Source organism: Gymnogyps californianus, chromosome 15 (genome assembly GCF_018139145.2).
Source record: "Gymnogyps californianus isolate 813 chromosome 15, ASM1813914v2, whole genome shotgun sequence".
Taxonomy (NCBI): domain Eukaryota; kingdom Metazoa; phylum Chordata; class Aves; order Accipitriformes; family Cathartidae; genus Gymnogyps; species Gymnogyps californianus.
In genome coordinates, this window is record NC_059485.1 from 1269820 (window position 1) to 1296690 (window position 26871).

The 26871-nt window shown below is 53.0% G+C and overlaps 1 protein-coding gene across 2 annotated transcripts in view; it reads right to left on the bottom strand.

Annotated features, from left to right (window-relative positions):
• PRKCB (protein kinase C beta) overlaps positions 1 to 26871 on the bottom strand; it is a 134095-nt gene that overhangs the window by 58301 nt on the left and 48923 nt on the right. For both annotated transcript variants that reach the window (XM_050905958.1, XM_050905957.1), the window contains exons 3-5: positions 23014 to 23096; positions 8417 to 8528; positions 7141 to 7269 (exon numbers count right to left, since the gene is read on the bottom strand). In XM_050905958.1, coding sequence (XP_050761915.1) covers positions 7141 to 7269; positions 8417 to 8528; positions 23014 to 23096 — 324 coding nt within the window. The remainder of the gene's footprint in view (positions 1 to 7140; positions 7270 to 8416; positions 8529 to 23013; positions 23097 to 26871) is intronic.

Genomic DNA, 26871 nt, shown 5'->3' on the forward strand with positions numbered 1-26871 from the left:
ACTTAGTATGACAAAGCCACGAGCGGGAGTTTGCTGTGGTTTACGTGGTGGGTGAGAGAAGCAGAGATCTCATTTCGCCACTCGAGAAGCGGCAGAGCCATCCCCGGGCTGGGCTGCCCTCGCTCCCCAGCCCACCGCCGCGTCCCGCACCGCGATGCTCAGCTCGGACAGCCTCCCACACTGCCGCTGGAAAATGCCAGGCAACTTGCATCCACCTTTCCAAAAGTGAAAGAGACTCCAAATATTGTATTACGAAAATCATGGTGTTGATGTAAGGAAGCCAAAGAGCTGGAGAGACTTCTCCCAGGAGGCTGAGCCCATGGCAGCTCAGGTCACTCGCTTCCAAGGATGCTCACTGGACCGCTCTCAGCAGTGCCATGCATGGCACCGATTGCAAGGATGCTTTATCGTGATTTAAAACAACGCATTTAGCAAGCAGAGCTGCTAACACAACCAGCCATTTCTAGCCAGCTACTTGAGGTTTTCCAGCCTCATGCACTCATTCCCTGGGTCCGGTCTGTTCAGCGCTGAAAATACGCGCTTTTAACTCCAGCCAGCCCAAATGCACAGAAATGCCGGACATCCAAACACACTTCTGCTGCTGCTGCTCAAATCCATCTCAGCTAATTAGGCTCTGAGCCAAAGCCCGCATCCCTACACAGGATGCCTAGCACAGCCGGAGCCAGTCTGTGCCAGGGACCAACAGCAAAACCAGCTCCAGAGAAGGAGCGCGCCTGAGCCAGGGATGTCACCCGCAGCTGGTTCCCCCCTTGCACAAAGCAAAACCCCAAGGGTCCCAGAGGGGAGGCAGCGAGGGGGTCGGGGCCATCCCAGCTGGCTCCATCTCCGGGGCCTCGCTCACACTCCCGGGCTTTCGATCCGAGCCCGGGGATGTTGATCACACCGTCCCCACACAGCTCGCCTTGATGCTTCAAAAGAGAAGAAGTACTTGCCAAGAGCACGTAACTAAGTGCTTTGCTGGATGAGACGCAGATTGTTTTGTGCCCTAATTAACAAGGCCCTCAGAAACCTCCCGCATTTTGGAAACCGCCTTTGGCTGGTGGAGCTGCGAGCCCTGTCCCCAGCACAGGGCTGGGGGGACACGCTCCACGGCCTCACCTCGCTGAGCCAAGGGCACAAAGCCACAGGCATTAGGAAGGTGCCATTTATTTGTCCAGGTGCCCTATTACTAGACAAAGCCATGCATTTTTAGTCACCAGAACACCAACAAATCCTGGTGCTTCAGCAACCTCTGAGCGGCAGCAGACAATGGCAATGCAGGGCTCTGCAGCATGCAAGGCTGCACTCCCGGGTGCACCCATTATACAATTACATTCAATGTATAGCATGAAAGGAGCAGTAACAGAGCCACTCTCCGAACATAAAGGAGTGATTAACACCACAGACCCAAGAGCTGGGAAGCTAATTAGGAAGGGGCAGCTCCGCAGGTTCCTGTTGCTGCTGCTGCTCTGGGCACAGCCCTGCAGACCGGCAAAGCTGCGGCTGCGTCGCACCCCAGCCCCGGTCACCCCCGGTTTGTCCCCCTGGCCCCAGCCAGCAGCGGGGTGGCCATGCTCGGCCTCGCAGAAGTGCACGGGGGCTGATCCCCGCTGCCCTCCGAGTGGGCATCAGCCAGGGACAACGCTGCTGGCTTATTAAATCACATGCAGTGGAGGGAAGTCAACCTCATCAAGAGCCAGCCAGGGCTGTCCTGTGCATATTTTGTAGATTTTGAGAAATCTGGGTGTTTGGCTACTGAATTTCAATCCCCTGCCTCTACAGGGGCCACTGCCCGAAGCCTCACTGACCCCCCAGGAACCGATACAGATGCTCTCACCAGTCTCCTACCCTACAGCTCTGAGGTTCATCCTGGTTCTTCAAGAACTAAGAATGGGTTAAAAATATTGAAATTTGGATCTTTCCCATGTTATTATTGTAATTTTTACGATCTTAGGATCTGGCAGACCGTGCCGTAGGCAGGCCCGTGCTGTGCCAAGTGCTGTAAAAAAAGCAAAGCGTGAGCACAGCCCTTGCTGAAGGAAAGCACAGCCTACGGCTGACCCTGGGACTGCTCTGTCCCTGCAAAACACCCACTCCCTCCCTACACTGCGGTACGGTTTGGGGTCAAAACCGCACCTCACGGCAGCGAGGTTCACAGTGCAAGTTTGTGTTACGTTTAAACACGTCTCCTTTATTGATCTTCACTTTGTGAGCTGAAGGTGGTGAGCATTCACTGCGCTGGAAGCAGCAGCGTCTCCTACCTGCTGCCGTCACGCAGAGGAGGTCTCAGATAACAGAGCGTGAGGGGGGAGAACCACTGCTGGGGCAAGTCACGGTCATCTTCAGAAAGGGGATGGCAAATAGATGCAATTTTTCAGGTCGCTAGCTAATCAAACAAGTCATTGTAAGTCAAACAACACACTTTGTTTAACCAAAAAGCTGTGTTTTCCATTGGGAGGAAGAGGTTATCTTTACAAAGAAAAAAAAAATGTAAAAAAAAAAATCAGAGAAAGAGAGAGAGAAGAAAAACACCCTGCCGAAAAGCATATGGCAAATTCCTGCCAAATTTGTCAAGTCGATGAAAAAATAAAAGCACCGAGCTCGCCGCCTCCATCGGGCATGCCTGTGCTGCCACCTGCAGGCACTCGTCCCTGCCCTGCCAAACGCTGCCTGCTCTGCCTGCTCCTTCCCACAGCCAAGCATTGAGGGACCCTTCACATTTAATACTACAGTTGTGATGCTCTTCGCCACAGGAAAGCTTACTCAATTTCTGGGCAAGAGTCTCCACACCCGGTGGGAGAGAGAGAAGATCTTACCCCAACACCAGAACCTGTGTTTTACCACACAGCTGGGACCAAAGGTGCCTGGGCACCACGGAAAGCCCCTCAAAAAACAGACCCCTGCCTTCCACCACCCCAACAGCTCCAGCCGGCTTCAGCATCCTGCGCTGCCTGCTTAAACGAGCAGAGAGGTGTATTTAGGAAAAGCAGGGATCCCAGCACTGAAATCCCGCTGTCTGTTGTGACTGAACTCTGCCTGCCACGATGGGCAATGCTGCCTGTGCCTGGCTGCATCGGTGCCCGGAGCTGAGCCTCTGCCCACTCCGTGCCGAGATGGGGACAGACCTGGCACAGGGAGAGCACGTGCAATGTTGGAAAATGCTGACAAATATATGGGATTGACTGCACGGGTGGCAGGAACAGCAGCTCATCCGTCCCTTAGTGCAGCCAGCCCCCGGGCCACGAAACCCCGTCCACAAGCTGGACAAGGTCCATCTATAAGTTGGTTTCTTATCTCGCTGCTCAGACCTGATCTCCTTGCTTTGTAGAAACCCCTTCCCCTTTTCCCGCTAGTCTCTGTGCTCATTTGTGCTTCAACAATTAGCTGCCACAGGTCTTCTCCATCCCGAACTGCTTCCAGCCCCATGGCACGCACTGGAAGGGCAGGCAGGTGGGTGAGCAGCCGGGTTCCACCTGCAACCCCAAACCCTCCAGCCTGAGCACCCCGGCAGTGGGGCTCACCCCCCCAGCCAGCGCTGCCTCCCCACCCCTGCAAGGCTCGGGGCGCTCCGCCACCCACCCATCCATTGCCACGCTGCCGCTCCCGTTCTTGACAGAAATCCACCCCCTGCCCGCCCCAAACTGAAATTTCTGCAGAAAACGTGTAAAGGGCATTTTCCACCAGAAATCTGTTCCAGCAGAAGCCTGCCTGCTAGCTCAGCCCGCTGTCTCCCTGTGCCGGGCTGGGTGCCCACGGGAGCCACTCTCCGACCATGCCCCCCAGGGTGGCCGAGGAAGGTCCTGCAGGAAGAGACACCAGTGGCTTTTTTGGCACACGCAGTCAGCGGCACAGACCCCTCTGGGCAGCCCAACGCCCTGGCCGTGGCCACATCTGCAGAGTAGCTGCCTCCAGGCACAGCCAACCAGCCATACCATGCCACGCCGTGGCTCTTCCAGCCCAGCCGGACCCCCCGTGCCGCTCTGCACGTGAAGCCCCCGGCCACTCACAAACCCAGACCACCCCTCCGCCATGCCTTCTGCCACCTCTGCAACAAGCCCTGGCCACAACTCGAGGGCCAATTTTTCAGCATCTGGCCTCTCCCTGACAAAAACCTGGCAATACAAACCCAGTCATTATTTGAGAGCTTTGCCTTTTTGAAGCAGTCACTGGGGGAATGGAAATCTCTGTCGACCCACCGGAGAGGAGCCAAAGCCAGCCACGGCAGCACAAACCACAGTGCCCAGCCTGCGGTCTGCACGACACCCGGCTCCCACGTCTCCTGAGGGCTGGGTGCTCATGTTTGCTTTGGGTCCGAGCAGACCTTTTCACCTCCTCTCCAAGTTCTGGAGCGAAAATCCCGAGCCCCTCACCTGCCTGGAGGGGCAGGAGGGAAGGAAGGGCTCCCCACCTCGGCAGCCAGCGCACAGTCTCTCCTCTCTCCAAGTGCTCCCACTCCTTCATTAGCTATGCGGCAGAGCTGGAGAGCACAGTACGTTTCCCTGCCTTTCTGGAAAAGCCAACAGATGACATGTTTTCACCAACACCTCCATAAAGGGCCAGAAATAAAACAGTCTTTCAAACCCAGCTGAAGAAAAGAAAATCCAGCTGCACAGAACGGGGCCGGGGGAGCTTCTCCCCTGCCTTCGGAGCTATGGGAACACGGCTCCGGTGCCAGCGGGAGGGCGAGCTCTGCGCCCCATCGGCCTCTGCCTGGCCTCTGACGGGAGGCTGGGTACCAGTCCCACCTCATCCCCTGGAGGGAAGGTGCCCAGCAAGCAGGACTTCTATGAAAGAAAGTTCTGTGTGGTTCATTGAAGCTCTCCTTTAAGGACAAATAAAAGAAAAAATAAATTTAAAAAACCCCCACAACTTTGTTCAATTTTTCATTAATATTTTCAGTAACTTGGTATTTTTCTTGAAAACATTTCTGACGGCTCTCTAGGCCAGAAAGGATCCTGGCTCTTCTCCACACTGCCAGATCACACCTCAGCATTTCCTTATGCAAGGCTGGGGGTCACCCGTGCCACCGCCTGCACACCCTCGGGCACCTCCACGAGGCACAGGAGCTGCTGTGCCCATCACGGACCAATGCTCCCCTCGCTCTCCCATCACCCTGAGGGGACCGGCTTGGGTCACCCCTCACCAAAGTAGAGAAGGGGCAGGCGGGGGCTGGCTTGGGAGGGCTGGAGCTCCCCCGCCGGGATCACACACGTTGTAGCTGTGTCTGTGTGGATGTGCTCTGCCCAGCCTGCCCTCCCAAGCAAGAGGGAGCCAGCCCAGAGCAGCGAGACCTCAACAGCCCCACACTCTCCCTGCGGGATGAAGCACCCATTAGAGCGGCGATGAGCGCAGCGGGACGACTCAGAGCTGACCCCATCCCACTGAAGCAAACCCTGTGAATGTCACGGCGTCTCCTGCTGCCAGCCCAGCTGTCCTGCAGCATGCTGGAAACCAGACTTCTCCAGGAGGAGCCAGGCAAAGCTGGTGGGACGACAGAGAAGGATCAGGTCCTTGTTATTGGTGTCATCAGCCTGGTACCCCCCAGGGCCCACTCAGAGGGCCAGCTGACCTTTGCAGCGTGGGCAGGTAGGTGGCATTTTACACCCTGCGGTCTTAATTCATCCTGTGAATAACCCTGAGCAGCTCAGCAGCCCCCTGCAGAGACCGTAACCGCCCGGAGCTGCCTGGTTACCCAGTGTGGGCAGAAACCTCCTTCCCCAGAGCAGCACTGGGCTCAGCCTTTGTGAAACAAAGCCCAGCTCTTCCGCAAGCTGCCTGCCTTACCCGCGGAGAGCTCTCCCTGCCTCCTACCCACCGCCGGCACCCACACCACAAGACACCAGTCACCGGCACCCGACAGAGAGAGTCACATCTTTGGTCTGATCTCTCCATGCAGGCGACAAGAGGCTTTACAAGAATACGGCTTATGTTTCATGAGATGCTTACAGGTCACGGGGGAAGCAATATCTTCTGGGAACTCAAAATCTGGGTGGCAAAAGCCTTAAGACAGAATAATCCTGTTTCCTGCCACAAACCGAGAATGGAGGAGTTCCAGGACAGAGGAAATGGGGATGTGGGACATGGGGTTTACCCATGGGTGGCTGTTGGGTCCCTGGGACACTCAGGGCAGGGCAGGAGCCTCTGCTGAGCCCGGCGCTGCCCGGCTGCCTGCAGCCTCCTCCGGCCCTGTCTCCCACCGCCCGGCACATCCCCGGAGGCGGACACCGCGAGATGGCACTGCCACTCTGCGCCTCCCCTGGGGACGCGCTCGTATGGGATGGCTCCTGCCTGACACCCATCGCCAGGGCGATCGGATCCACGCAGCCCACGGATCCACGCCAGCCCCCCACCCCGATCCATGCCAGCCCTGCTCAGGGCACCCTGCAGAGAGCTGCAGCAGCCTGCCCTGTGAGCGCTACGCCGTGCTCCAGCTCTCCTCCGGGGCTGGGAAACAGCAAGGAAATGTGAAGAACGACGGTTATCTTCACCACGGCAGCGCGGAGGGGCTGATGTCCCTCTGTGCCCCCCAGTGTACAAGCCCACTGCAGGGACAGCCTCACCCCAGCAGCCTCTGAGCACCAAGCAGGAAGGCAGCACACGCCTCGGGGAGGCCGTGGAGTCTCCAAATCGGTGGAAGAAGGTTGCAGAGCTCTAGTCAGATAAAAGGACCATCCGAGATTCCCACCAAGACCTGTATGGGCCCAGGTACCATTAAGGGCATGGAAGGAACAGCAGGAAATGGATGTTCATCACACGGACAGCACAATACAAACAACATACTTTCTCACACGGCATAGCTAAATGGAGGAACTTTCCGCCACACCTTCCCAGGATGCTGCAGATGCTGAAATTTTACATGATTCAAAAAGCAGTTTGAAAAGCCTGTAACTAGAAAAGCTATTTAGTACAGATTGCCCCTGGAGCCCCAGCCAGTGCTTGCCAGAGGGTAGGAGCATGCCCGGAGAAGGCTGAAAGCCTTGTCCTGCCTTACCAGCCGCCTGCTCCTGACCAGTCAGACACCGGGCACTGCGCTCCCCAGACCCACCGTGGGCAGCACTGCCGTTGGCACGGCACACACCAGCAGTGAGGGGCAACCAGGCGACCCTGCGTGCAGGGTTTGTACCCGGGTCGCACACCTACCTACGACGGTGAGCACATCCTTCTCGATGTCAGCCCTGATGTATATCCGTCCCCGACGCTCGGTGTGGTCCGTCCCACACAGACTGGGGACGTTCATCACGCAGCGCTTGTGCACGTTCATCATACAGGCTGCGGGGCGGAGAGAAAGAAAGGGACACTCAGCACTCCTGTCACCTCTGCCAAAGCTCAGGAGGTGTTCAGAGGGGATGGGGGGGGGAAAGAATTTGTCATCCTTTTAAATGGGGAGGTTTGTGAGGGATTCTAGGATAAACATGCAGCAAATGGACCTTCAAACGCAGCTGGAGACTCCGACAGAGCCCTGCCCGGACACAGGGACCCACCACCGCCAGCAGTTCTGGGTCCTGCCTACAGAGATTACAGGGCTTTTAGCCCTTACTCTAATTACTTGAGTTTTGCTGATTTATCAAACTTCTCTTCCATCACACCCATGGTGCAATGCTGGGTATTCAGCCAGATTCACCAGGAGCTGATAAGGGGCATTAAAAATTACCTGCATATGTGTATACATATATGCATGTGTAAAAAATTATATATATAAAATATATAAATATATATATAAATTTATATTGTAAAGAAATTCATTTCCACTTGGTAACATTTTAAAGGTGATAATGAATACACTGTTCTCGCAACAGTCAGCAAGCTTCTATATTTATGAGAAAGCCAGCACATGGTGAGCAGCAGAGTATGCTGTTCCCTGCAGACGGCGTAAGCATGTACGCAGACGCTGTATATTCACAGTCCTTTTAAACAGGAACGTTCAAGATTAACTTGGAAAATAACTGATCTCTCTCTCCATCCTCTCCCTCTTCTTTCATCCCCCATTTTCTCCTCTCTGTACAATAATTCCCCAGGTACTCCTGTGCCCGAGGTCAGGCTTGTGCAGACCCAAGCGCTCTGGAGAGGCTGTGTCACCGCAGCAGGCACCGCCACGGCCACAGGGTGTCAGTCGGAGCCGGCGCTGCAGAGAACCGAGAACTGGGGATGATGCTGCAGGGGGGATGCATGAAGGATCCCCCCCGCCCAGATGCCTTTCCCTCCCCTCTCCCTGCAGGACTCACAGGGGCTCCCCACGAGAGGTGAGAAGGCGCCCACTCGTGCCCAGCCCCTCGGGTGCCAGCAGCGTGCTCCGCACCAGTGGCAGAGGGGACAGGCTCTCGGCCGCAGCTCAGGTGGGCTGGGAACCCCTGCCCAGGACCTCGGGGTGCCAGAGCCCCCCACTGCTGCAACCGCAGCCACCGGTTACGTCACTTACTGTCACATTTCATCCCCTGGTGAATGAGCCCGTACAGCAACGACCCGCAGTGGTCACAGAAGGTGGGGCTGGAGTACGTGTGGATTTTAAATTTGTGTTTGCTCCGGGGATCCTAGGAGGAAAATAAAAGGTAAAGATTATGAACTTGCATCAAATATTGGCAAGGCACCACCGCTCTCCGCATTTCACACGCCAGCTGGCTTCAGAGGTGCTGTTAATGGACTTCAGTCAACTGCCACCGACTGATGTGGACCTTTTCCAACAGTCGCCAAGATCCAGCTTTATTACTCTTTATATGTGTTGCCATAACAATGAAAAAGCAATGCATTGGCTTGTCTGGGGGTTTATTGTTTTTAAATAACTTGGTCTTAGCATAGAAAACACCAGGTGAAATTGGTACGTAAGAACCAACATAAGGGCTGGACACTACTCAACTTCCACGTCAAGCCAGTGGGGTAAAGCAGAAAAAAAACCACCCATGATTTCCATCTATATTAAGACTACCCAGTAAACATCTTTGTGCTGTGGTGCCAACCCCTCCCCAGCACACTCCTAGGGAATGAAGCTGCTTAGGGTATACTTTAATATTTTGAGCTTTCTTAAAACCAATGGCAGACTTTTCTGCAACAGCAGAGCATGCAAAACCAGGAGAGCCCAGTTTATTCTGGACACTGTTTGCAGTCTTGCAAACAGGCACCTTGCAAACAGGGCTCCTGGGCTCCAACAAGGGTCTACAAAAGTTAAAGCCAAACAAATTCAAATGAGAAACAACTTCTCAACAGGGAGACAGGATCAACCGCTGGAACAAATGACTGAGGCAGACCAAGGATTTGGTATTTCTTGGTATCCTCCATGCAAGACAAGACAATTCTGGAAGCCCCGATCAAACCTCAGTTATTCAGCCCAGTGCAGAGCAACTTTAAGACAACACAAAGTTATGCAGGAGACAGGACAACAGAATGTCTCCTGCTGGCCCCAGAGCAGCACAGACAGCATTGGTTTAAGTTGCTGTGGTTACTGGAGAAGCTGGGGCAGCAAACACAGAGCCCCAGCAGCAGCCTGCTACTCACTGCCCTGCCCCGGGAGCTGGAGAAACCTCAGCGGAGGGGCAGGGACATCACGGCCGGGACCACGGGCACACCGGGGCAGAGCCAAGGCCGATGCTGGGGTGGGCGGTGGTGTTCCTGCAAGGGGAGCCCCGAGCAGCACGGCTTTGCAGAGGAGGGTGCTGGGGCAGCCTGCCCGGGCGCTCAGCACGCTCGGTAGCAGCACACACACAGGCAAGGGAGAAGACTACGGCAAGCAGCAGCTGGCTTAATTTCATCTCAGGTTAATTGTTTAAGGGTTAGGGAGGAGGCATAGCTCCTGGCTCGGTCATTTGAGCTGATTGGCTTTTTAATGGCCTGGAAAGGAGCCCGGGCATTAGGAAAGACACCTTTTCAGGGCACTGTAAGCTAAGTAAATAAACGAAGAGTGGAGTCAGAACCGAGCTATAATATAGCTGCCAATACATTACCTTCCCCTCAAATTAAACTTCCTACTGCTATTGCATTGAAGCTTTCAGTTGCATTAATCACCAATATTGTGCATTATTTCACAGCATCCCACATAACTTTAGTGATACCAGAAAAGCGGACAAGTAATGGAGCTTCATTTAATTCAATCTGTTAAGTGCAAGGGATTAGGTACATGCTTCAGCAAATGTATTGTACTTGAAACTGATAATATCTCACATTTAACCCTAAGCAAACCACTTCCAGATACAGAGTGCAACACGCCTCTGTGTGGTAGCTCATGCATCAGCTGTGTCGCAGGAAGCCTGAGAGGAAGAGGGTTCATGATTAACCTGTCTTCTACTACCAAAAAGATAGTTTATTAAGCAACCCTGTGCATTTGAAAGCCTTTTGCATTCCCCAGAGATGTAGGAGAGCACAGAAAACTTAAACCTCGATTTTAGGCTAGAAGAGAAGGCAGGGGGGGAGCTTCCCCCTGTGAAAGCTTCGGGCAGGCAGACCGCAGGCAGCTGGGGCTTGAGCTGGCCGCACGGTGCTGCAGGCAGGGTAACACCCAGCACTGCTGCCCAAAGTGCAAACGGACACCACGATAAACCCATACACCTTTTACAGCAGCTTACAGGGTTAGTCCGATCCTTCCACTGGACACTTTGTAAGCCCTCGAAAACTTACCCTGCTTGATTTTATAACCTGAGCTCTGTTTGTACAGCAGCTCAGGACCACCTCTGTAAGCAGCTTTGCCTGTACAACACAGAGCTCTTTAACCGGCGTGAACCAACTCCCAGGGACCGGCCTTGGCAGCCGAATGCCTGCGGGCACAGGGGCAGTGCCCACAAGCTCACCAGTACATGCGCAGGAACGGCTCGGGCTACCTCCCTGGAGGTGAGGCACCCAAGAAAATGAAAAGCTTTCTTTTGCCACCATCCCAGGAGAAAGGAGGTCTCCGGCCGGCCAGTCGGACACCGAACCACGCATCCTGCAGAGCCCCCGGGCACAGTGCCCACAGCCCCCGCCGCACCACGCTGCAGAGGAGGGCAACCCCGGGGACGCTCGGGCATCAGCCCACCACCGCTGAGCCTCCATCGGCAGCAGGACGAGGGCAGGGGGACACAGGGGCAGCTCTAGCAGAAGCCACGTGCCAGTCAAACCCCAGCGTGTGACACAGGGAGGAATCGCCCCCGAGTGCTCCAGTTTCTGTGTTCCCTTCTAGAAACAGATATTCCTGTTTAGGCAAATGAAAGCTTTAGTCATTCATAAAAAATACAAGCTTAATGCAAAATGAGACAATTTCCACTTCATGCGAAGGATGTTAAATTCCCACTGGAACCGAGAGTTAAAAAAGCCAGAGCTAGAAAAGAAAAGCATGCACCGAGCAGCGCTGCGGCAGCAAGAGCGTGCTGGCACAGGAACGGCTGTGGGTTTCCAAACAGCTCCCCCCAGCATCCCAGCCCCACGAGCAGGCACCCTCTGCTCGGAGGGAGCCGGATCCCTCACGGGGGCATCTCAGGCTTCACCTTCTGGGCCGTTTTGGAGAGACCCGGCACCCGGAGGGCCAGAGCCCAAAGGGTGTGAGGGTGATGGGGGCAGCCAGGCGTGGGGAGGCAGAGCCGCTTCTCTGGCTGCCAGGGCATGGCGGGGGGCCCGTTTCACCTTGACCAGTGCTTTAGAAGGTGCCAGAAACTGGAAATTCTGGCTATCATTTTCAAATAAGGCTGAAGTCGTTTTACAAAGAGACTATTTTTGTACCACAGAGACAGGGACGACGAGATCACTGCATATGCAGATGCTGACAGACTTAAAACAGGAATGGTTAAAAAGAAGTTTGCCAAGAAAAGAAAAGGCGCTCCTCCTCCATTCTACCAGCACAGAGCCGTCCCTGAAGAACAGGGCAGAAAAAGCTTTCTTTGGAGCAGAATTGAAAAATTTCATTAGGAGTGTTTTACTGCACTGAGAAGCTCTGACCTTTCTAATCAGCACTGCCACAGATCTATCATCCTCCGAGCAGAGGGATGTGTGTGTCCTGAGGATGTGAGCCCGAATGAGGGAGTCAAAGCGTGAGCCAGGGAAAGAGAGGGGCTGCTGTTGACTTTGACCTGGTACCCTGCAAGCACCAACCCATCAAGACGGCCGGCTTCTGCTTCTCAGCTTGACAGCAGGTTTCTGGTCCGAAATGAGCCAGTGCAATATTGCATCCCTGACTTATTGCATCCCTGACTTGCAGAGCAAACCTCGCAGCCCCTGGCTTCCCCCAGAACTGCACACACCTTTAGTTGCTCCCACCCGAGCTGGCCCCGGCCGTCCCACCGCGGGCACAGGCGGCTGTGCGCAGCCAGCAGCTCTGCAGGCCAGGGCTGACAGCAGCCCGAGCTCTCCTGCTCTCCCAGGAACGCAAGAAATTTGATTCACAAGTGAGTAATCAACTCGTGGCCTTCAAGGCACTCTGAGCGCAGCCCAGCCGGACCCTTATTCAGGCTCAGCAATCACCTGTGCCTTTCTTCAGGGTCATACCCACCACCGAGCTCGCTGAATGACCGCATCGATGTAATGTCTGCTTTCCCGCTGAACCCTGATGGAGATGCTGATGCAGGAGCCACGGCTCACCAATTACGTGCAGGCAGGCAGCTGGTGGCATTGATCACATTGACAATTTATGCGCTGCTCACAGTAGTCAGGAATCCGTTTGCTCTTTTGCAGCAGTCTGTCAGGACGGCACCGGGCAGAGGCTCGTCAGACAGCAGTAAGCCAAGGCATGAGAGCAGAGCGGGGCAAGCAGAGCAGCAGGGCAGCACAGCACTGACTGGCAAGCAAGGGCGTTTTGCTTCAGCTATTTCTCATGCAAAGTCCATGTCCTGGCAAGGGCAGCAGCCCTCTGTCGTACCCAGAATTGCAAACAGTGCGCTGGATGCTGCCTGGGCTTTTATTTACTTCTGCACTAAATTCAGCTTTGCCTAGCTCAGACGGAGAGCAGGCATCATCTCTCCCTGGGGCAGGGAGGAGGTGGGAGGCAGAGGGGGGACCAGACCCTTCCTCGGGCCCAGCAGTCTGAGCCATAAAACATTTTTAAAACATGCCCAGCTTACTTGGGTTCATCTCTAAAATTAGTCGTATACGAAGGGCACTGAAGTTCCTTCTGCTTCCTTGTGCAAATAAAACCCGCCGAGGCCCCAGCTCCCATCACGCTCCCGGAGCACCGCAGCACTTGGCCTTCAGCAGAGTCCGGCCACGCCGCTCTCCCCGGGGAAGCGGGCAGCCCAGACCTACACCCATGGCTGATGCTATTTTAATCCTTTGTACTGACAACATTTGCTGGTCTCTACAGAACAGCCACAGAGGTTTGCTTCAAGATTATGTGCCCCTGCTTTCCCCACCTCATTGCAGAGAAAGCTTTACATTATCTTTTCCAAAGAAGAATCGACACAGTTCATGTGAAGAGACTATTTTGAAGTGAATTTCATAGCACTTTAAGCAGCATAACAGCAGAGCAAATACAACACAGCAACAGCTCACTGTCTGCACCTAATGAAACCCAGGCAGTGGACATAAACCCAAAAACCCTGCACTTTGTTCCCACATTTCCCGTGGGGAAAATCCCCCCCGGTATGCAGGGAACAACTCACAGCAGAGACAGAAGTGGCCTGACAGCGACTGTAAAGGTGACACCGGAGAGAGAGCCTGTCGTTCCTTCCAGGGAAATAACGGTTTGTAAGAGGCTGAGTCAGGCATGTGAATGAGACAGCTCCAGGCGGCATCCTCTTATTGCGCAAGTTCTTCTTACTGAGGCCAGGAGGTGGTGGGGAAAGTTAAACTGAAGACAACAGCGGTCACCAGAGACAGGGACCCCCTGCTTTCAGTGAGGACAGGCTTTCGGCAGCACTCGCCTGCCCTGTCCTGTTTGGGATCTGCAGCCCGGAGCTGCTGCCCTGGGGATGCACCTCCTACATCTTCCCACCTGCTTGCACGGGGCTGCAAAAACGCCTTTGGTGAGAAATAGCTCCAAGTCCCAGCAAAAACCAAGCAAGGAAGTTAAGGAACAAGTGAACAAGAGTGATGCGTCTTTGTTTCAATGAAAAGAGCCATGATAAACCATAGAGAGGCCACTGAAAGAAGGTTACACACAAGAGGAAAACACAGGTCCTGTTCAAGGCAAGACGGCAAAAGTTTGGGCTACCTTTTCTATCAATATCGTAACTCCGTGGAAGCCTGCTTCAGCATGCCACATTTTAAAGATGATTGACACTGCTGCACCAGTAAGTGATGCCAAAACTCTTTTTCTATCATTGACAGTATTAGAGCCACAGAAAACCTTGCACAGGGCAGGGCCTGAGGGCACGGCAGCGCAGGCAGCGGGATGCAGGCAGCTCCTCTGCCCGAATCTTGGCTGTGGAAGGGCAAGCGGTCCCCGAGCACAGCCAGCAATACACCAGCAGCTAAGGTGTCTGCGGGCACGAGCATCGCGGCTTGGGCTGCTTCCACGTCAAACACACGGCCACAGATAAAACCTGCCCTTGACAGCTTCCAGCAAGTTAATACATTTTTATTGACAAAAGATCTCAACTGCTAGTCAGACAACTGCAGAGGGATATGGATGACAGTTATTCTTCTCTTGCTGCTGCCAACGCCAAATAAAATACACTCTCTTACCGAGCAGCAAAAAAAAAAAAGCTAAACTCAGCTTTTTTTTCCCTGAGCAGCGTTAGCATCTCAACATCATTTAGAAATATTTGTTATCTTTCACGTGCCTTGAGAGTCATTTTATTATAGTGTAAGCTCTCTGTGAGAATGGGGCTCCCACAGCACTTCCCCTGCACTCTGCAGCCTCCGGCTTGCCCGAAACAGCACAGAGACCCCCCAAAACACCTCCCGCCTGCAGAACGCGTCGTTTCGAGACCTCCCCCACCGGTGCCACCTGGGTGGGCGCAGGCTGCACCACCCACCTCACTGCCCTCCCGACAGCTATGCTCCGCACAAACCCAGCTCTGACCCAGCCACCAGGTCTCTGGAGCCAGGGGCAGCGCACGGACCCAACCACCCTCTCCAATCCCCTCCCTTAACCAGAGAGGCTGCAACCTGAACAGGCGTAACCAGACACACACACGCCAAGAAAACAAGAGAAGAGCTTTTCAATTACAGGGCTGAAGACGTGCAGGCTGGCAGGAGAAAGAGCTGGGCTCCGGCGGAGCCAGGGAAGCACCAGAAGGTGCTGGGAGGGAGCAAGGCAGATATATCTTCATCCCACGGGAACTGTCACCGGCTGCCTGCGCTGGCAGGAGCAGCGAGCATGTGCCCTCGCGCAAGGGGCAGATGGCACACCATGAGAGCTGGAGAAGTTCATTAGCAAGACAAAGGAAAGCAGCAAGCTGCAGCAAGGTTGTGAAGATCTGCTTATGCACCAGACCCGGGGCATCCCAGAGGTATGTGAGATGCGAGGAGAGATTGGGGTCCTGCTCTCCAAGGCAGAACCTGGGCAAGAGGGTGCCTGGTGTCTTCAGGAAGGTCCTGGCTTGACGGGCATATCTGGAGGAAGGGAAAGCAGCTGCGCATCCCACCTCCACCCTCGACAGGCAGAGCTTGGTGATAACCCCATGATGCTATCCTGTGCAAAGGGACTACCCAGCAGCAGGCGTCCCTTCCCACTGGAGATAATCCCAGAGAGGAGAAACTTGAAGGAGCTGCTAATTTTCGGGTAGTACAAATGGCATCTTCATTTGTTCTGCTGCTGACGTCTCATTGCTAATTGTTGCCAGCCCACGTTTGCCCAAATGTTCTAGAGAAGAAACAAAACTTGGGAAAGCGGAACAACCGTCTTCGCACCCTGCTACAAGTGTCAGCTTGGGGTCTGGTGATGCTGTGAGTGAAGGGATAACAACCACGTACTGATGCTACGAAGACAGCTTCTGGCTCTAATACCACCTGTGTGACCCACACCCTATGAAGTGTCCTTCTTGTTCTAAGAGAGAGTGGCAGCAATACTGCCTTCAGTACAAACACACAACTCTGGAGCTTTTCAAGAAAGGAGGAGCCCAAGACAAAAATGAAATGATTCTGCCTCCAGCAAACACAGCACGGAAAGACCAAAGGCGCCGTGGTGACAGCACTACAGAAATCCTCTCCTAAAGCTGCAAGCGGTGGAAAAATTAAATGCAAAATCGAAATGAAGCTACATTGGCCTGTTACCTTCCTAGAGCAACTCTGATATTTATTAATGCATCCTGATTAGATGACCTTTAACAGGATAATGCAAAGAAGGTCATTTTAATGATTATTTTGTCTACAATTTAAATAATTATGCATTCTACTAATAGCTCCGACTATAATTAGGTTTGCCAACTGGATTACATTACACATGCCTGACTTCAGCTCCTGAAGACCTTGCCATATTTCAGAAAACTTCAGCTTGAACGGTCACGCTAGCTGTGCCTCCTGCGAACAGGACAGCACAGCCCTGTCAGAGCTTGCAATGAAAAACAGCAGAGTTTAACACTGGCATGGGTGGGTTTGGGCTGGCCATCCTCTCCAGAACAGCTCACTAGTTTTCACTTCAGGGATGCTGGGGAGAGACCACAACCTGACAGCACATTCACACTACGGTGAAGCTCAGACCTTTTGGAGGAACGCATGCCCACGCAGCCGTGGGAGCCCAGCCCAGCGATGCAGCGTGCAGCCCTCATCACCAGCACTTCAAAGCTCAGAGCACAGCACACATTCGGACCACGTCAGAGAAGTAAATGGTAAAAATGGCATTGCCCTCAGCTAGCCAGTACTGTGTAACAGACACACCGTCCTCAGCAATGCCGCTGCCCAAAACGTAGACCCACTATCACATCTTTAGCCATCAAAAAAAGCCCCATAAAAATCCTGCCATGACTTAACAGCAATCTAGCATGAAAGCAGCCCCAGTGTCTTCAGTACCAGCGTTTATAGCTACAGCTTCATTCTCTATTGCAAGAAGCAATTAATTTTTTTTTTTTCTACTTAGAGGCCCTATCATCACTGTGTAATTAGTCCTCCTCTCCTAGATGGAAGATTCCTGTTGGGTAGGCTTTCCAAGGTTAAACATACGCACACGCTCTCTCTCCTCAAGGAGGTTCAAACACAACCAGATCAAACAGAAGACTGCTCCAAAGTAGGAGCAGTCAACAGTAACAGAAAGAGACTTTGACATTTCACTGCTCTCCAGTTATTTTGTTATGATCCGAAAAGTGTAAAATGTCAGCCTCCCCCCAGGGTTATCTGCTTGATACGTGCACAAGCCACCATCCCATAAAGCACTTAAGCACATACTTTACTTCAAACAGAAGAGTTTAAGTAACTAGTATTGCTCAGGTGTTTAAAATTAAGCATCCATATATACCATAAGCACTTTACAGGATGCAAAAATGTTTTCCTCCTTGATTCTCAAGTAACTATGAAGTACTACAAGATACAGAGAGCAAGGTGCAAAGTTAGCAACTTTTTTTCTTTTAATACATTTTTTTTTCCCTGGGCTCCATGACTAGCATACTAGAATAGAGCAGCTCTGGGGATGAAAACCAGCAGCCAGCTGGCATTAAAAGCTCCAGCCCAGGCTGGGATCTGGCTGGAACTGCAGCATCTCTCCTTTGCAGCCCCAGCCAGAGCAGCCTCTTCCAGCCGCCGCTCTGCACTGCCCCTGCAGATGCTGAGCACGGGGATGCCATCTCACTGAACGAATCTCTTCCCTCTCCAGCTCAGCAAAATCACATGGCCCACTGTAACGACAAACACACTGCAAGGTTTAAACAAATGCAATAAATTAAACTCATTCTTTCTGCAAGATTTCACTGGATATTAGTATTTGTGAAAGGAAAGACAGTTAACCAGATTGCTGCACCGACTGAAAAAATGCATAGCTATAATCGTTACAACCTAGATGCTACCAGCATTTGACATAATTATAGGTCGCTCTGGATTCATGCCGTGGCTACTAGCAACAACAGAGCAGAGGAAAACTCAAGCTTTGCATCAGTTCCAAATGAAGCCCCCATCCTCGGCTCATTCCCGAAGTAGACAGGACATTGCTATTTGCTGAAGTAGTTTTCCATCTCCTGATTCAAAGCTGCTTAAGGATTATATTGCTATAAGAAGCTTGATTGCCAGTGCAGAAGGAACAAAGTTTGCCCTGCATGCACCCTCCAGTTACAGCCCAGCTGACAGTTGTGCAGGGGTACAAACCAGAGGGTCTCCCAGAGGGCTTTGCTAAATGGCAAAAAAATCCAGCTACAAAAGGGCCATTTTCACTCCCTGCTTTAAGTCCCAAGCATCTGCATTCCTCTCCGTTTTCAGAAATAATGCATTAAAAAATTAATTAACACCAACTGGGCAGCTTTTACCTGTCTGCTCGATGAGCCACAGTGGCAACTCTCACCCAGCAATAACAGCAAGCAATAGAGAATTCGATCAAGGGCCTTTACGCGTGCCCTAGTATCAAGTGGCGCCTCTTAAAATGTGACAACTTAGATTTAATTCAGACCTTTCCCTCCTCAGGCAGAGCTGCCCACAGCAACCTACAGCCAGCCGGACGGCCGCAGGGCAGGAGGAAACACGCGTGGGAGAGACCTGCTGGTCAGGGGCCAAGGAGCCACGCTCAGGGAGCGGGAGCAGGCTGTCTCCTTGCTGCTCCTTGCTTGCCCCAGCTTGGACAGGGCTGGTGGGGAGAAAAAGAAAAGCATTGCATCCGCCTTCGGCCAAAACTCCACACAGAAACAGGCGAAGCATCTCCCCGGTACCTGCTGCCTTTCCTGCCGGCTGCAAGCTGCTATCCAGATGATGAGCAAGGATGAGAAAGCGGCGCCTGGGCGGGCAGGCTGCCCAACGCCCGAGCAAAGCTCCGGAGGTGGCATCTGGACCACAGCCTTCCCTGCTCTCCCACTGCCAAACCTCATTTTCCTTGAGCAAGGTTAAGTGGTTTCAGCGTTTCCACCTCCCTCTGCCGTGGTCACCCTCGCTGGCACCTTTCTGTTATTTCTGCACCACACCAGGGAGGGTTTCCAGCTCTGCCGCCCGAGAGGCACCTGCAGCGCCCCAGAGCACCCACCCAGCCGCTCCCAGGGCTGCCGCAGCAGCAAGGGGCCACTCACAGCTGTGGGGCCAGCAGCCCCCTTGCCCGCTGCTGTCACACCCTCTGGGTGCCCGCAGCCACCCAGCCCCCCGCCAGCCCAGGCAAGGGTGGGAGCCTGGGGGCTCTGCTCAGACACCAGCTCCTTCTCCAGTTACATTGCACCTAAAGCAGCCTTATAAGTAAGATTTCACCTCTGCATGCACAAATATCTAAATACCTATCTAAACATATATATTTTTGGATATATGATATACACCTCTTGTAGTCTGGATTAGGTCTGCAGGGTGCTAGACCCGCAAGTGGGTCTTGCTGCCATTTTCTTTACGTGTTTCAGATGACAAGAGAATCGAGGAGAGAAAGCGTGAGTGTCAGAGCTAAATCCACATGGCCAGAAGGAATCTCACAGCGTGACATTGCTTAGCAGCAAAGGTCACTGTAAAACCACCAGCGCTGCTGGCTGCACGATGGAGGGAGCCCGACGCATGCCTCGCTGCCCGGCGGGCACAGGGCAGGCAGCGCGGGTGGCAGGGGCTCTGCCACGTTACCCACACCCTGAGCGTTGGCACTGTGCAGAGGGACCCAGACACGTGCGTGCAAGCTTGTTAGCTTGCCTGGATGGCCAAACTCAACTCTCAGGGAAGGGATCACCTTCTACCACCCTTACCTCATTTCTCCATGCATTCTCCAGTTCTCCTCGGCCTGTTTCAGCGGGCACCCATTGCAGAGGAGCAGCAGCAGAGGCAGTGAGTGAAACTGCCCAGAAAAAAAGAGAGGCATGAAGGCAAGCGGTGCAAAGCCATCGCTTCCCTCTCATGCAACTCTATCCCCTTGAGCGACCCACTCTGGACAAGGGCGCTGGGACAAATGCCGTGCAAGCACACCACGTGTGCACACACGCACGCTCACGCACAGACCTTACCACTGCTCCCCTGCACGGATCCTGACCGTGCCCCTTTGGCACAGGCCCAAAGCATCCAGAGATGGAGACAGAGGGATGCTTTTATCCCTGTCAAGCCCTGTCCTGTGAGCAGAGCGATGGAGCCCTGTCCTTGGCTGCCTATGCCTCACTCCCTGCAAGCAACACACGGAGCGGGCAGCAGCTCCTGCCCGCACCTCCGCTGGAAGACCCTGCTTGCTCCAGGCACAAAGACCTCAGGGGTTTGTGTCCTGCGGCCCGACACCAGTGCCACCCTGCCACCCTCCTCTCGGGTTTGCTGTACCACGTGGAGAAAGGGCCATCGGTGCCGCAGCTGCTCCCACGGAGGGTGTGCAGGACGGAGCTGCAAACACCCAGCTGCCACGGTTCAGGCGGAGGGTACGGCTGTCACCCGGGCCCAGGAACAAACCCCGCTGACTGCTTTGGGGTCAGGGTGTTCAGACAGGAGCCCAGCAGCCTCTCCTGACCTTCAGGTTCATAAAGACATGTTACGGACTAACAGTCTGCAGGACCAGAGTACTCGTGGATGCATTAGTCTCTCTTGGGTTGGCATCTCTACGGCATCTCCTTTTCCCCTCCACTAACTAATTTAAGGTTCAATAGCCACCAATACACCGCAATTAGCAGTAGGCCCTGTGGAGGAGAAAGCCTTCAGTGAGGAAAGCCATAGTCATATGCAAAGTGCCCAGGGAGGAGGAATTTAAAAATACATGTAATATCTTGACTAATTGTCTGGTGGGAAGTGGAAATAAAACTGGACTTATCAAACTGTGCACAAGCCCAAGTCTGAAAGCAGCCATTTTTGGGGCTGCTCCTGCAGCACCCCCAGCAGCCACACAGGCAGCACATGGGAGCAGGACCCAGGCTGCTGCAGCACCAGCCTGGGTGAGCTGGAAGACACCTACCAGGGCAGCTCAGCCTCTGGGAAACAGCCAAAAGCTTCATCATCAGCTCATTAAAACTAACACTCTGCCAGGCATCCTCTCTGGAGGTGGAGGAGCGCTGTCAGATAGGCTTCAGCATGCTGGAGGCACTGCACTGTGGAGCCAGGGCTGGGGGGCTGCAAGCACACGTGCCCCAAGCAATCCAGCATCAGGGGGTCAGGGCTGAAACGAGGTTTTGCACAGGCAGGTCCCTCGATCAGCCACAAGCTGGGCACTGGGATAAAGTCACCGCTTTGCGAGAGCCAGAGCGGTGACCAGGTTCAAGGGTAGCTCTGGGAATGTGGGGGGTGTCAGGTACCATCCCACCCCGTTCCCCTGCCCGGGGTCCCTGGCAGCTCTGCAGTGGAGCTGCCCAGCAGTTCTTTGGAACCAAAGCCCAGCCAGATTTCTCAGACCCAAACCAGAAACTCCCCAAACCCAGCACACATATACAGGAGGAGAAGCCAGACAAAAGGGGAAGCCAGCAAGCCTGCCCTCTGGTTTAGCTGGAACAGAAACGCAGTTTTGGCAAAGGATGCCAGACCACCATGACCCACGCTCAGCCCTTCCCCTCCACGTTCCCCCACAGCCTCTCCTTGCAGCACCTGCCCGAGGAGCACAGGCAGCCCCGGCCCAATGCTATACCCGAAAGGGGCTGACCCCCCAGCTCTGTCCCTCCCCTGCGAGCCTCACCCCCCTCCCCAAAAGCTCTCGTTTATCACAATCACGGCACGCAGCCCCGTTTCGGGCAGGGCGACTGACAACGTGTGTTTAGCCTCCACCTTCAGCTGCCTGTTACACCGCCTGCTCCCACTGGTTCTATTTTTAAGGGTGGGAGTTGTGGCGCACTGTCGTTTCCCCAATTCGATTTCTTTTCTCCTAGCAGTTCCCCAAATTAGCCAGTTTCCACGGTAAAACACAAAAACTGCCAGACAGACCTGAAAGGCGCTGGCAGAACCGCATCAAGGAGCCTAAGCCAGCTCTGCTCCAGCTCTCCCACTCACCCCCAAAAGCCCGGGGATTCACCAGGAAATTAAGTCCTTGTGAAAATAAGGATGGGGACTTAGTCAAGCGGGCTTTTCGGTGGTTTTCTGGTTTTTAAAGGCCAGCAATATTGTTTTCCAAAAGTCACACCTAGACTGGTATTTCCCAGTAATTTTTTTGTCCTTGATGATGTCGCCCAGTCAGTTCTGTGTTTTCTGAGGGAGTCGGAGCAAGCGCAGCAACACTGACCATGCAAATCACAAGCAAGCATGAAATGTGCCTGCGGGTTTTTTTTAACTTGAGAAGACCAAACATATATATTGGTTTAATTAAACCTGCAAGATGATATGAAACAGACTTGAAAAAAAACTGTGCCTGCTTTTAGCGAGAAGGCCCCGGGGCGAGGAGCAGGAATGCTGCAGGCAAGCGGCCGAGAGCCCCGACACCAGGTAACGCTGAACAACCGCGGGGCAAGGCAGGACTGACACAGAAATAACAATGCCGGGCAATGATGCCTTTGGAAAAAGTGATGAGCTGAGGAGGAACAAGGACAGGCACATTTGCCAGGGCTGACTCTAGTCTAGCAATGCGGTAGGCATCTGTTAAACGACAGCTAATTCTTTCAGGTATTTCACTTGTGACAAAAGGAACTGATGAAGACCTTGAACCAAACCCTGCCAAAAGAGAGAGTCGTCTTCAGCTCAGGGAACACTGGCCACAGTCTTAAAGCAGCTTTTTAGCACTTAGTGCTCCACGCATGTTAATTAACCCCAAACCTAAAACCTCAGTTCAGGTGGCAGAACCTGGAAAAATCGTTTTACCGATGGGGAAACTGAGGCTGCAACTCAAGGGACAAAAAGGAGACGGGGCAAGGCTGCAGACTCAGCCCCACATGGAAACGTCTCTGCATTCCCCTACGTTCTCCCTGCTCTGCTGAGAGCAAGTTATTGGATGATTTGAAAGTGTTTTAAGTGTCTCAAAAATATACGAGAGCCCACACAAGCACGAATAACAATGAATTAGAGATGCCTGTGAAGTAACGGCACAGAAGCGTCAGCAGCGAAGAAAGCTGGAGGAACATCTTCTCCAAATTGCTGTGAAACACAGTGATCCACAAAACACCGCGCTGTGCCTTCACTCAGGGCGTTGGACCGGGTACTTACATCCGAGGCAGGGCCTTTATCAGCACCGGGGCAGGAGAAGGTAACAAACTCATGGCACCGCTTGTGCACGACGAAGCAGCAAACTGCAAAGAAAAGACAGTGACAGTGTCAGGGGTACGTTAAGGGATTGGAACCACATGAACCCACAGCTTAAAAAAAAACAACAACTTAAAAGCTATTATGTCTGATTTATGAGAAGAGACATCCAGGACTCTACGCAGGTTTCTTTAAGTAAACCTGTGGCAGATTTTCAAACCTTATTGAATATTGTCAACTGGACCAGGCATTTCGGTAAAACTAAACAGAAGCAAAATGTTGAGCGAATGTCAAAGGAGGGTTGGGAACCCTTATGTTCGCTTCGAGCTCATTGTCACTCGCGGCACACGCTCCGAGGTCACCGCCGTGTATAAAAAGAGGGAGAATCTGGCATTCGCGAGTATCGAGCTGGAAAGTGCATGTGCCCAAAAATGGCAGATTGTACCGATGGGAACAGGTGGGCAATTTTCCTCCCACACCTCTGCTTTTCTTCAGCAACTCCGCAGCCTCCATTTGCCAGACCAGAAGACACACACGTCTTCCTCTCCTCACGCACGCATGTTGATGACAAAGTCACCCTTCTGGGAACAGTGCAGGAAAATTAATCCTAACATGGCATTACTCAGACTTTCAAGCATAAGTATCCAGAGCTAAATCCACATCCCTTAAACCACCAAACCCTTACAGCACATGCTACTCTGAAGCTGCCAGCAGTATTTTTGCAGTCTGTGTAGCCAAAGCGCCGTACTTAAAGGCTAATGTTTTCCCTAAATGCCAAACAAGCACCTTACTTTCAGCGATAGACCTTAAAAAGGCCACTCAGCACCGCAGATAACTTCAAGTGACGGCCCAGGTCCTTCTCTGAGGGTCTCAGCCTACCTCACCCTGCAGCTGGAGGTGGCACTACTGCTTTGAGAAGCTGGGGTGCCCCAGGTCTGGGGAACAGAGGCACCACCTCGCACCCCTCATCACCTCCTCCTGTGTGCCAGCCCCCCAGGTCCAACCACGCTCTGCACCGCATCCACACCATGCCCGTCCCGAGGGATGGGACCTCAGCTCCGAGGCAACACCGTGCGTGAAAGGAGCCCATGCAGGAACGGAGCGAACCCAACAACTGCTGATTTTGTGAACAAAGCAAAGCCGTGCGAAGGCTGTGCTTTGTCTGGGGGAAACCTGGGCACCAAACTCAGCTCTGTCTCAGGGGTCTCTTATTTGCCACATCCTTGTCCCAAGAGCTGCCGTTACACTAAATGAAAGAGCAACTGGAAGATGAGATGCTCAGTCTGCCGGGGTTCAGAGAAATTGAGCACACAAAAGGAATTGAGCAGTGTAAAAATGAAGCAGGTTTCAATCACATCACTATCGGACTTTTCCTAAGGAACAAGGAAAAGGCAAGTGACGTTTGCCATTAAACTCACAATCCCCTTATTGTGCCCTGCTACATCCAGCTTTAAATTAGCTTTCCTTTTCACATTTTTCATTGTGAAAAAAACAAACCCAGAAGGTTTTAGAGGCACAACAGCTGCCAAGAACTCTCTCCTCATAGGACCTCCCACTTGATTTTCTGAGTCTAACAAATAAACATTTTCTTGAAAACACTGTTCACTGTTTCTGTCATTTGTATACAGAGACAGAAGCATCTGGGAAGCAGGAAGGAAGAAATTAGAACTCTATTAGCAAAGATTTGTCCTGAAGTATGTGTATAAACTCAATAAGGCTCCATGACACGCTGGAGCGCAGGCGCTGTCGGGAGGTTGCATGTTGATGCCAGCATGTAGGCTGCGGTGAGAGGTTCCCAGTGGAGCTGGAATGATTTTGGTTCGACAGAAGAAACAAGACTGCTACTAGGCTGAAATTCCTAATGCCATGCAATATATAAAAAGGCTGTTGGATGCAAACCTGACTCTGAAGAGCAGGTAAAAGAAAGAAAAGCAGGTCCTTTGGTGCTTCCCCAGCTCCTAAGAAGCTTTTGCACTCTGGGGACAGCGATATTTGTTCTTGCTTGGGGAGAACAACCTTCCTGCCTTTGGGGTGACAGAAGCTGGAGAAGGAGAAAAGCCGGCATTGCCTGTGCTGGTATTCCCACCGGTGATGGCTCACCCACAAGCGACACCGGGTCACAGGAGACCGCCTGGTTCTGCTTCGCACAGCGTGAACCAGGTGCTGGCAGCAGCTGCCCTCCCATCCCTCGCCTGGCGCCGAGCATCCCGCCGGCTCTGCTCGTGCTGGAGCCTTCCTCCGGCTGGATGCATCCAGGGATGCCACCGCATGCAGGCCAGGGTCTGCTCCGCAGGGCTTTGGAGAAACAAGCCACTGCCAATCTCTCCCGAAAGGCGTGACAGCCACGCAAGAGCTGACTGCCTTCCTCTTCCACCACCACAACCTGCCTGGCATTACAACAGATTCTCTTGCCCCGCTCCTCCCATCTCCTAACCGCTCCTTCCTTCTCTCAACAGACCCACGTAATGCCGGGCGCCGTCTGTTTGCTGAGCTGATCCCTACGGCAGCTCCATGGAAAGCCCTTCTGAACACAGGGCAGCACTGCCAGCACCCACACGATGCCAGCCCTGCCGGCAGCGCTCGTCCGGCTGAGCACACCCCACCCAAGCAGCGCTGGGTGCAGCAACAAATTTCCTGCAATTCAGGAGCAGGCAGAGGAAAGCAGCCTCCCCAAACGCTGCTCCCAGCACATGGGGTGCTCGAGGTACGGCGGGGATTAAAAAAAGGTTCGTTTCTGTCCCTTGTAATAGCGGCTTCACCACCTGGGCTATTTCTGTGCGTGCTCACTGCTTTAGTTTCTGCATGCACCTCCCCTGAACAGGGCAAGGGCAGGCTGTCAGTTTGGCTTTACTTTATGGAAAGTCAGAGATCTGACCTTTCTATTTTTGCTCTCAGAAAGCCGCAGTGCTTTGGTTTCAAAAGTAACGCTCCCGGATCCCCTCTGCGCCAGGCAGACAGGACCAGGGCCCTGCTCTGCCAGCGCATTAACAGGGATGCATCGCTCCCCAGAGCCTGCATTGCATAGCCAGGAGACGCAGCATATCAGCAGAGCTGTGGGTTTCAAATGCATTTGATTTAAAAAATAATAATAATAAAAAAAAACCCCAAAGTCTTAAGTTCTGCTGTGCACGAGAAGAATCTGCAGTGGCTTTCTGTACTCTGCTCATTACACATTTAATTTGTCAGGCAGAAGTTAGTTGAGAAGGAAAAACAAAGAGGGAATTTGAAGAAGCAAGGGAAAGGAGAACACAGGACTGATCCTCCCAGACGTGCGAGAGGACTGGAGCAAGCAAAGCGCGCGTGTGCACGCACACCAACCCCGGGCGAGCTGCTTGCTCTTGCCTCTCCAAAGACACTATGAAAGCAGAACACATTCATTTTACATTTTCACTTGCACAAGCAGAAGAGGTGAAATGCCCGTTTCTAGTGGCAAGAAAGACTAGAAAGTCAATGTCTGAGAAGCTCAAAACCATCCCAGCTTTTTACTGCAGGCTCTCCCCCATATTCTTGTAAGGTTTCACTGAAGGGTTTAATTATTAAAGATGGCATTAAATATATACACACAGATAACACCTCCTGCCCTTTGAGCGGGGACCTGAAGAATACACTAAAAATGCAGTATTTTCTCTTCAACTGGCAAAATAATTGCCATGTGTTCAAAACATTCATATTACAGTTCAATTAAGCAAATGATACGCGAGTCACTGCAAGTCATCTTTGTGGCAACTGAGTATTTAGCAAGAATAGCACGTTCTCCAGCAATCCATGTTAATATAGATTGTAAGGACAATCCGTTGGAAGATGGTGAAGCGTAACACTTCC